The sequence below is a fragment of the Cavia porcellus genome, unplaced genomic scaffold (genome assembly GCF_034190915.1).
Source record: "Cavia porcellus strain 051 isolate PalLab524CR breed Dunkin Hartley unplaced genomic scaffold, mCavPor4.1 scaffold_11, whole genome shotgun sequence".
NCBI lineage: Eukaryota > Metazoa > Chordata > Mammalia > Rodentia > Caviidae > Cavia > Cavia porcellus.
In genome coordinates, this window is record NW_026947494.1 from 6,789,029 (window position 1) to 6,801,168 (window position 12,140).

The 12,140-nt window shown below is 42.3% G+C and overlaps 1 protein-coding gene across 2 annotated transcripts in view; it reads right to left on the minus strand.

The window, feature by feature from the left end:
• Sema5a (semaphorin 5A) overlaps positions 1-12,140 on the minus strand; it is a 455,270-nt gene that overhangs the window by 246,214 nt on the left and 196,916 nt on the right. For both annotated transcript variants that reach the window (XM_003466703.5, XM_063257960.1), the window contains exon 3: positions 4,474-4,573. In XM_003466703.5, the coding sequence (XP_003466751.1) occupies positions 4,474-4,573 (100 nt within the window). The remainder of the gene's footprint in view (positions 1-4,473; positions 4,574-12,140) is intronic.

The window sequence follows — 12,140 nt, forward strand, 5'->3', positions numbered from 1 at the left end:
GTGTTTTTTCACCAAAGCTTTTGGGAAGGACTAAGAACAGAAATCAAGCTATGAGAAGAGAAACATACAAGAGTCAAACATACCTGAAGGGAAAATCGTGTTTTAATGCACATAAAGACTATTTGTATTTAGAAAATTCACACCTTAAAAAAAGTTAAACATCTACAAAATATGTCTCAATCTTCACCATGACTGGGTGACAAAGGTTTCTGCTATGGATAAACTGATGCCACATTGTTCGTCACTACACTGTGTGGGTTTCTGCATTATTAATTATGGTTACCTTGCAAACACCCTCACACCAAACACTGCACTATGAATGGGATCACTTAACTGCCACTTGGGCTTGCTTTTGAAGTTAGTACACAATACACTGCCAGGGTCATTTGGGGTGGAATCACTTGCTATCCTTAGAAGGAACCTGAAACCTGTATGCTAATTCATTTTGAAAATAAAAATGATATTGCCCCCTTTTACATCTACTGCTATAATACTGTCTACAGCAAAATATAGGTGCTGGGGATTTAGCTCAGCGGTGTAAGTGCCTTCCTGGCAAGCATGAGGCCGTGAGTTTGATCCCTGGTACAAAAAAATAAAAGCAAACTACAGACAAGTTCAGGGGTTTCTGTCATTGTTTTCCTAACTATCTATACCAAGACTTTAAGGCACAACATATTCTTTTGTTTTGATTTTTTTTTCTTTCTATATGCTATGGAAACTGATTTCAGTAGATTTTGTAAGTAAGAAGTATACAGCTATTCAAAAAATAGAAACACATAGAAACCAAATAATGCAAGGAAACTAGTGGAAAAGGTTCACTGTGACTATCCATGAAACTGTGTTTTTGAATTTACTGTATTTTCCACATTTTCTAAGACAAAGATGCTTAGGTTTAATCATTTAAGAGTATATGTTATTATTAATTTTTTAAAGGGTATGGTGAAGTAAATTATGAATGCCAATGCACTTAAAGTCATTCAAGATATTATGCAACCTAGAATGGCAAGTGTTTGAATCCTTCCACAAACTGCATGAATTCCAATTCAAATGCTGTCTGCTTTTATACAACCACAAACCCCCTACAGAGAGGTTTTTCTTTCGCAGCACAATGAACTGCCTTTATCAAAGAGTGCAAAGAATCTTCAACTGAGTTCAATTTGAGGAATATAAAATATCACTGTTATGCAGTGAAACCATCCAAGAAATGCTTTCACAATGCCTCGTGCTATGAAAAACTAGAATATCATTCTATTTTTACACACCTCACATTTTTAAACAATTACTGATTTCTAAAATATACACCTGTTATCTAAACTTCTCTTGCTAAGTCAAGCCTTCCCGAACAGGAATCTGAGGGCTGGGCTATTTTTACAGCTTTATAAGTGGTTCGCACTCCCTGTCAAGCTTTCCGAGACTAATCCCAACGAATTTCCTGGGCAGAATTCCTATTATCTTCCCTCAGTGACGTGGATCTAAATGCAATTCCGCACTCGCTCCACAGTGGTCCCCTCACACTCCTTGTTCACCAAGTGCTTGTTAATGGAGCAGTCATTTATCAAGGGCTATCTCACTTAATCCATATGACAGCTCACATAGGAAACTATCACATGAAATTTTGTTTTTCAGTACTGAAGACTGAACTCTGAGCATCTACATTAAACTACATCTCCAGACTTTTTTTTTTCTTATTTTGAGACAGGGTTTCCTGAGTTACTGAATTGCCCATGCTGAGCTCAAACTTGTGACCCTGCAGCAGTCATCCACACAGCTGGGACTGCAGGCATGGGCTACGTTGGTTCAATTACTTCACCGCTGAAGATGAGAACGTTGCTTTTGAAACTGGCAAGCAGAGCTCACAACTCTTTTTGCGCCGTTTAATTTTCAAGTGTTTACAACATGTGACATATGGTTCTAGAGTAGAAAATGCAAGCCATGCTCCTAAGGTCACCGTGTGGGGTACACTTATGACAAAAAGAAGTTTACGCTGCTTATGAGAAATTCAGACTTAAGTGTACCAAAGGTGGGTTGCTAATTCTGGTAGGTCCACAGGTTCCTCGCCCGCGCAGCATACTGTAAGCTCAGCTGCCTCAGTGGCTGGCCCTGTCCTCCATGGAATGGCTGGGCCGGCAGTGGATGAGATGGGGACATCAGAGGTGCTTGGATGAAGAGCACAAGGACACAGGGGAGACAGATCACCAGGTGCTTCAAATATATTCCCAGCTGCTACTGCAGCCAAGGTGGAGCCATAAGACAGGCACTCACAAACTCCAAGGTACTCTGTGGCTTCTCTCATCCCTTATGAGAAGCTTCTGTGTTTGATTTAGAGCCAAGCACCTGAAGAGCTGAAGGTACTGGCCTATTTACAAGAGGACTTCCAGAGAAAACAGGGCATCACTGGAACCACGCTAATAGGAAAGCCTTTTCTGAAGCTTGCTAAAGACAAATGATGGAAGCAAGACTCAGCAGCACCAGTCTCTGGCAGATCGATGCCTGACCCCAAAATAAGAGGCATCTGCCTCTTGGAGGATGGTCAGAGCTCACCTTCCCTAAAGGGGAACTTTGGGGAAGAGCTACCAACCCTTCATGACCCCTCCTCCCACATGCCGCGATCTGGAATCAACTCAGCCTCAACCTCTTTTATCCCCCTACACCCCAGATGCAAAAAGGGACACGGACAAATCACATCACAGAAATAGGCACCTTGCGTCAACAGGTGTCTGTGAGTTTCTACTGGGAGGAAGAGACTGTGCTGCCTCTGGAGAAATGATGGGAAGTCTGCCACACTGCCCAGGGTTCGGGTGTGGGAGCTGGCACACACTGAGCAACGACACAACCCTCTCAGGGAATGAAGCGATGACATAGGTGCCACTGTGCTGACAGGCTGTGAGGGGCAGCGAATGGGGGCCTCAGGACCATGTAGAGATCTTGAGCTGGGTCCTCACAATGAGGAGGAGATTCCCAAGCAGAAAAAAAGGGCTGAGAAGAAGGGCAGAGCCAGTACTTTTTTTAAAAATGAGGTCACTAAAATCCCAGGAAGAAAGAAAAGTAAGAAAGACCATCTCCTATCACTGTGGGAAGCCCAGGGCACCCCAGACAGAGGGGCTGCTGAGCCAGCATTTGCCCATGGAGCAGTGCACAAAAATGATGTTGGATGTGTTGTGCAAACCTGGAGGTAGGAGGCCATTTAACAACCCCACAGCACACGGCCTTGACGCTGAGTGATGGAACTGGATAAAGGCAGCCCTGGAAATCCCCTAGCGTTCCAGCAGGCTAAAGGAAAGTTCACCAAGTAACCCTGGCTGGGCCATGTTTCAGTCTTCCCAGAACAACCAAAAGGGGTGAGGTGACATGCTCTGTGCCGGTACTAAGCCAGCTTCCTTCCATTCACTGAAAGCTAATCAGCCATCATGCCACGGCATGTGATCGGTTGTGCACAAGGACTCCTTCAAATCTGAAGGCAAAAGCAATGATTCTAGAAAGTGAGTATACTGCTCTTGAATACCCAGGATGTAAGCTAGATTTAGCTTCTCTTAGGTCTATGTAGGAACTGTGTAGCCCCTGCAGTTATAAAAGGTACGTATGATAATCCAGAAAACTTGGCAGAATTAATTAAGTGCCACTCTACTGCCAAATCATGCCTTCCTTAGACTCCAGAAGAATCTAAATCTACACAGGGCATCCTCCTTCAAGTTTAGTATCAACTTTCCTATGGGATGAATGTAACATGCTTTATGAGGATCATCCTCAAAACATTCTGACACGATAGGTAATTTAACTGCAGGGACTACTTATGTTTCCCAGAGAAGGGACAGTAAATTTGAGGAAAACATACTGAAGACTCTATCACAGTGGTTCCCCACAGCCTCATCTTCCAACTGCATGAAGGTGTGGGCCTGGACATGGGGACACGTACCTTTCACAACTTGAAAAATAGAAGCTGAGAACTATTTCCTTGGATTTTAAATTTACTAGTAAAGAGTTAAGACAAGACGCACAGAAAGCTAAGTAGGGGCTCAGGATGTACGAGAAGGCAGCTTGATCTCTGACTCCACTGGAGAACACAGTGAAGACAGGAACATGGTTACTTTGTGGAGGCTGGTTGCCAGATTTTGAAAAGCTGTTTCTTTTACTAGGAACAAACATGCCTCAAGACAACGTATTTACCTACTCCCTGCCTCAGTTGGCCCTAAAGTGGAGATGCTGCCAGTATTCACATCTCCTGGTGTGATGTGAGGAACAAATGAGTTCATTTATGTTAGAAGGATCCCAGGCACACGTGAGGTCCATGCAGTGCATGCTCTGAGGGGCGCATTCACCCTATTACCCGTGGACTTCATGACGCTCACACAGCATTTCACTCTGACACCAAACCATCCAGCATACTTCCATTTCAGCAGAGAGCTCACATGTAGCTGCACAGACATAAAAGCAAGCCCGAAAACATCTGCAGGGGCAAAACATAACATCTCTCACCTGGCTCCTACCACAAGCTCTTTCTGTCCTGGGTCAAATGTTAACTGCGAGAAATCCACAGCATTCTTCGCTCTGAACTCCCGCAACCAGGGGCCAATTTCTAAACAGAAAAAATAAATATATGAAAAGATAAAAATGAATGATACCCCCCCCAGGGAACCACAGAAAAGGCACATCAGGTAGCAAACATTACACTTGAGGAGGATTTAGAGGTCCCCCATAAGGTCCTTAGGGGCCACTGGAGGTCTTTCATCAAGATGTCACAAAATCACACAGAGAATGTGTGAAAATGTGGAGGGCAGACTCCCAGTAAACAAGGAAGTCACTGAGGTGTGGTTGTGATTTGCACACCAGATGTGAATTTTCCTTTTGGCTTTGGGCTGGGCAGAAAATAACACAGCACGCACATGATTCATCAGTACTGAATGCACACAAGACTGTTTCCTGTGCAAGCGGCTGGGAAGGGCTGAAGACTGCAGAATCACAAAAGCCCCCCTAGGAGCCAGGAGAAATCACAGGGGCACCACCTGCCATCTTTCAAATTGGACCTTCCATTTCCGCACCCTCCGGGTCCCTATTTGGGCCTGATGATTAGACGTGTTAAACGCTCTTGGTCCTTTCTAGATGAGAAATCCAGTTACTTCTGGGCCTCATCTGCATTTTTTTTCTAAGAGAAATCAGGAAATAGCCACTCTATAGAGATGAATTTTTTACAAGCACTGATAACTCCTATTAGAAAACCTCCAGCCCAGAGCCTAATGATTACAAAATGACAGTATGTAAAGGAGCTAGAATACTGCTTCATGAGCCATTTTTGCAACTGTTAGTAGCTCATGTCTGGCAGCAAAAACTATGAGTCGCCTGCCAGTTTGGGGATACGTTATTGTTACCCTTGGCAGTTAATCATGTTACTGGGTGGTCTTTATGCTTGTATTTTATACTTTGAATGATATCATATCAATGAAACAGGCATGTGACAACTGTCAACAAAGTTATTGGTTTGAGAAAAAGGAATAATTGCTTTCAACAAACACTGATGCCAGAAATAGCGCTAATATGGAAATATGCCTATGTTCTGTAACATACGCTATAGAATCTGGTTTTTGGCTGTGAACAAGATAGAGTATTTTTTAATAATAACTCTGTATATAAAATGTCCTTTCTCTTGTTTCAGTTATTGAGGAAGGAAAAAAGCTAATACCAACTGAGTTATTTTCTCCTTGAAAGAAACAAGAACTGAAGTAGAAACCTGTATTTGGTTGTAAAATAATTTTAATGTGTATTTTTCAGTATTTTACAAAAATTTATTTTTACAGTCAGGACAATTAAAATATTTGTAACAAAGTATGTAATAGGCTCTGGAGTAATAACAATATTATTAATGAAGAGTCCTTCAAGAGCTTATAATTCATTTGGGGAAACAATAATATCGTCTTTAAAATGGCATTTATAAATACAAGATATTTATAAGGTTTTGTGGAGTGACAGGCATCATTGGTAATATATAAAGGCGAGTTGATTGGGAAATTAGGTACTGAGAAAGATTTGATCAAAGACTCACAGGAGGTTCGGATGTTCTAGAAGACACAAGTAAGCAAGCAGCATGGGAACGCAGGATCCCTGGGGCCCCTGTTGGTGAAACTGCTCGTTCCCTAGCAAACTTCATCACTTCCAGGAAAGATGGCGCCCAAAGGCCACCATGCCTGTACGGCTCCTCCATGCCTCCAGCACAGAGCACAACACACTGAATGTGAGGAGCATGGTAAACATGCAAAATGAAAGAGAAGGATGAGTGAATGGATTCAGGAATTTAAAGGAAGGACAGGGTATGGAAAAAATAACAGTACCTTAAGAAATTACAAGGAAAGAGAAGAGGAAAGTATACTGCATCTGTAGAAAAGCTGATTTACAGGCTTCGAATAGGCCTTGTACATGACATCATCAAACACTTGACTCATTTTTAAGCACCTGGCTCATTGAATCATACACCCTATGAATATGTATAAGCTATTGTTTGGAAAAGTGGTTTGAAAAGAGTGGTGAATGAAGGTGAGAATATTATATTCTTTTTAAAAGCTAAAATAAAAAAAAAAAAGAATTTAGGATGTACCTATGAAAATATAATGGAAAAGGAAGACATGCTGGGATAGTCTAATTAGGTGTATTGATGATTGAAGATGAAGCCAGAGAGACAAATTAAAGAGAAAAAAGTTTCCACATTCAATGAAGAGGACAGGGATGATACAGACATAACCATGAGGAGTTTAGGCAGGGTTTAAAATATTGGAGTTAGGTACAAATATAAAGATAGTGGACACACACAAAAATTCCCAACAGCGGCTCACTCCCAGAGCCAATGCTAAATGTTACTAAAACCTAGTGTGGTTTAAATTCAGAGCTTCGTTGTTCAGATAAGAAACCCACGATCCAGGAGCTCTGCCAGGGATGATGAGACTGCATCCCCCCTGCTCCCCACAGCCACAGCCTCCAGAGCTGAGCATCAAGCACACCTCACATGTGTGACCCAGCAAGAAGCCAGGGCCAAGGGCTGCCTGGAAAGGCCAGCTGCATTGAGGGAAAGAAGACTATGAAAAATGCAAAAGGAGGAAATGAAGTAGAAGTTTAATTCCTACGCACCCAGCTTACACTTCAGTGAAAGGACCTGGAAGAGCGTGGGCGACAGGAACCAGGATGATCACACACATGTTAGGTTTAGAATGTTAACCTGAATAATGAGAACGATACATTACTTCCTAAAATATCTTCAATTAATATAAGGATTTGTGTACAGAAAGAAAAATGAATTAAAAACAGAAAGTTCTCTCAGTATTGTTTGATTTGCCTTATTTAATATTCTTATGTATCTCTCTAAGGAAACTGTTTACCTTTCAGGCCAAAACTCCATTAAACTTGGGTAATCTCTGTAATTGCTTCTGTTTTCATTTTTCGGTACATTCCTCCAGAGCAGGCTATCTCTGTTTTGCATATCATATGGCCTTCTGTCTTGGGTTTCATGAGGATGTTGGGAGAAAGATTTTGTACCAAGCCACTTCTCTAATGGAAACTGCATCCAAGGGTACCCGTTCTCGCCGAGCTCCCTGAAGGCAGGAATGTAGATACCTCTTCTCTCCGGGAAGCCTCATCCCTCCAGCCTTGCTCCAACCCCAGATCTCCTCTTCAGTCCCTTCTCTGAAGGATCCCTTTTTCTCTCTAGTATCTCCAATGTTAGTCAAACCTTTCCTCTCTTCCTATAAATATATCCACCTCTTTCCCATTTTCAGAAATCTTTTAAATTGTATTTTATTACATTCATTTGTCATAAAAAACATCCAAATTGCATAATAAATTCTTAAGTACAGTATGCCAAAAAAGTAATAAGCTCACTTTTACATGGAAATATTATCATATCCTTAAGGAATATATGATTCCAACTTTACATAACTTATTTCAGACACAGAAGCAAAACTTCTCGGTTTGAGGTATTGTTTTTCTTATAATCTTGCAAGTAAGTCTAGGCCAAAGGCATTATGAGAAAAGGAAATTCACAGACTAATCTCACTTAAAAACATGGCTGAACACATTCCTAGCAGTCCTTGCAAATAAGATGTGTGCGTCTCCACTCTCACAGGTGTGCACACAGCACACTTATTTCATTGTGGCCAGGGCTCCTCCAGAAGCACAGGATGGTCAGAAATTCCACCAGTGCAATTCTGTTACCATCACAGGAACAGGCCTTAAAGGGAGCAGTAAAAAAGTATTGCTATTGTTTTGTAAAGAAGGGGTATAAAACAGACGCTCTAGGAGAGCTGAAGGCCTGGTAAGGCAGGGAGGAAAGGGTGCAAACCCTGGGCAATGGGTGACAAGCAAGCCAGTTGTCACAGGAGACCAGAGAGAGAAAGAGGATTAGAACAGGACCCACAGTACCTGGAGACCTGAGGACATTCAATTTCTAAAACATCAATCTGTCCAATGAGCACAATAAAAGTTTACCTCTTTCCCCCGTCTTGTGACATCACTGAAAACATTAATGATGAAATGAAAAATTAAGCAACCACCGTGTCATCGATTGCAAATAACAGAAAACTTGTAAATTCCAACTGAGGGCTCTGTATGTGATTTGTTGTAATTGCTATTAACCACCCTAGATAATTCAGTCTTTCCAGAAATGTAATTCTTTTTTCTACCACAAAATAGGTGCATTGATTTATATTTGCCTTTTTGTAAATCAAGCTCCTACATGATTATGTTCCCAACTTTAAGGAAAAATAAAATGACTACATTTTTAAAAGAATTCAGTCTTCTATCTTGTTATGGATTAAAAACTGGCGGTTAACTGAACACCAGCTGAATTAAATCAGCATGGTGCTGCATGTAGACAGCCCACCTGAGGAAAGTTGCCAAGATAAATAGAGACGTGGAGAGAAAGAGCTGGGCGTGGTGGATTCTCCTACGTGCTGCAGTTTCAAGACGTTGATTCTCCTAGAGGAGCTCATCATGACTAGCTTCCCCAATATGAGTTTGACCATTATCATCTGAGGAGCTCAGGATTTCCATGTTGCTGGGGATGGCTGTAGTACTTTTCAGGACAGCCCTTGTTCTTATTTTGAGCATGACTTCTTGGCTCCAGTGTAGAACTTTCAACCTACCGACCTAACTACTTCACCCTGCTGGCAAAGACTTTCTAGCCTCTACCGCTGACCTTCGGGCCTTCCCAGCGCGGATCCATAGAACAGACTCATGTGAGTCTTCTTGTGGGCTCCAGACCTCCAGCTGGACTCGTGGGAGACATTGTTATGGGCTCTAGGTCTACATCTGGACTTATGCAGGACATTGCTGTGTGAATGAGGCACTTGGCTGAAAACTCGGGAGTTTTTAGAGTTGTAGACAGATTCCCTGCACTTTCTTGTGTTTAACTCGGGTGCCCATCATAAAATAACATTATAAATTCTGTGTCCTGATTGTAATTGTTCTCCTCACAACCCCTGACTTCCACACATCTTCAACTGAAAATATTTTTTTCAGCATGAATCACTATTAATAAATGTAGTCCATGATAGGCTGCCCGGACAGGAGCAAATCAGTGCCCTCCCTCCAAAAAAAGAAAGGAAGATAGCAAAGGAAAAAAGAAGATAAAATAATAAGGAAAATGTACACAAGAGTAGCTATTAAAAGAAAAGAAGATACCAGGATAATGTTTTTGAAGTCTGACAAATGAGGACCACAAGACACGTGTCTTCAGAAGATGGGAGCTTATCCACAACAAGACAGTCACCCCAACACCAGACGGGCCACCCTGCCATGATTAACCCTGCAGCACTGATCACCCACAGGCCCTTTCAACTTGGGGAACACAAAGACGAGGCCTCCCAGGAAGAACAGGGCATCCTCGGTATCGCTGGGTTCCTCCCTCATGCCTTCAAAGTTCATTCTGGAAGTCAAGAAAGAACCACTCCAATACTTCTATGGGGACTTGAAATCTACATTGGAAATTAGGACACAGGCAAAACAGGGTGCAGCCTGTAGATGGGGAGTAAAGATTTCCATAGGCCACATGGATCGACATAGATGAGGACATAGAAACAGAAATGCAAACCACACTTGATTCTAATTCTCATGCAATTACATAATGAGTTCAGTGCACATCATAGACCACATGAGAAAATAATAATAATGCTAATAATAGGATGGCCACTAAAGCAGCTCAAAAACAGCTACTACTTACATAGTATATGCCATATCCTAGGTGACAGGTCCCCCACTTCATACATGTTAATCCCTGTGTCTGTCACACCTGCCAGACTTCTTCTAGGTGTGGAAGTTGAGGCGTAATAACGTCTACTCTTGCCAAGGCTAACAGTTAGTAAAACACAAAGTCCGTCCATGATTTGGCAATCTGAACCATTATGTTATGTTATGTTATTAGACTATAGCAAATATAAAATTTCACTCCCTCTATATCATATTTGGAAAGTAACAGGAAAAAAATCAATAACTTCTCATATGCTGTTAAATAAAACTGCTACCCATGCAGTTTCCAATCATAGACTGGAGAAAATTTAAAGATGGAAAGTTAGGCTCCCAAAGCGAGCTACAACTTCAGCTGTATACACAACGAGTACTCCTCTTGTTGTTGTTAATGTTAATAACGGTGATATTCATAGGATCTACAGAAAGGTGCATTTACCATTCTCACTAGTTGTCTGTAGGACAAGTGTCTTACGTCAGTATAAGGGAAGCAAAGGGCAGCCATATTCTCTTCTCTTTGACTGCAGAACATTCTAGAATGAGAAGGCAGGGGTGGCAGAAGCAGATTGGGAATGCTGGGCTGGTAAGAAGCCAAGCCACTGGGTTCTGATGGGGTGGAAGGGGCAGGCTCTGTCCTGAACATGCTAGCACTGGGTCTCTACCTCCTGAACACGTCGTAATCACAGAGAGGTGCGGGGTGGAGTCCACAGAACATTCTGCAAGTTGCTTCTTCTGATCTTTGCCTCCAAGGCAGCTGTTGCAGTTAGGACTCCTTGAAGTTCCCTGTGTCTCCCTTCTAGGGACTGCATTCTTGGCTTCAGTGCACTGCGACATCAACCATCCTGTCATTCATTACAGACTCAGCTGAAACTATGATTAAATCACAAGGCAGAGGAATCCTGAGCGCCCTAGCAAGGAGGGCCCGGCAGGTCTGTACTGGTTCACACCATGCCCCTGGCCCGCTGTCATTTTTTTTCTTTTTCCTTGCCAGTCTGCATCTCCTGGCCTGTTTCTCTAAGAGTCACTCAGCCAAAGGCAGGCTCACTTCAGACAGTTAAGTCAACAGCACCCCAAGCCAAGGTTCACCCCTAAACTAAGACACATCAGGGCCTCAGCTGCCCGGGCTCTCTCTCTGCAAGTCTTTAAGGGATTAGAATGAACTCGGTCTCAAAATTTCATGTGTGCATTCAGCCAGTACAAAGCCCTTCATCAGAGAAGGAGGAACACATCCACAGTCATTAAGACGTGCTCAAAAAAATATACTTGTCAGAATAACTGGTAATGCTATACCTCTCACTTTACCATGCTTTCAGGACTTACTTGATGTCAGGAACTATGTTAGATAGTTTTACGTGGTAACTATTTCTTCATAAATATTTCCCAAAACATGAAACTAGACCTGTGCTTTATTATACTAATTTGGGGGGGAGGGACCTGAGATTTTGACAGATTAAACATCATACCACACGCAATCTAAGTGGTAAGTGGCTAAACCAGGGTACAAACCAAGGATAGGGCTAGAAGAAAATATCGTCATAAGATCTACATTGAAAATTTTGTAAGGAACACATTCATGTCTTGCAGTGCATCATCAAGGGCTTATGAATCAGAAACGGTAGTTTCCAAACACCAACGGGAAGCAAAATCGTTTTATTTTTCTGTTTGTATGGTTTTTCTTTTAGAGACAAGGTTTCGCTATGCCATTCAGGCTGGCCTCAAACTCAAAGTGATTCTCCTGCTTCAGCCTCTCATATGCTGGGATAACAGAGGTGTGCACCACCAGGCTTGGCTGGAAAGCAAAACTGATAAGAAGAGAAGGGGGGGGGGGGGGGGCTGGAGATTTAGCTCAGTGGCATAAGCACCTGCCTTACAAGCAAGCAGTCATGAGTTCGATCCCCGGTACCGATAAAAAAGAAAAAGAC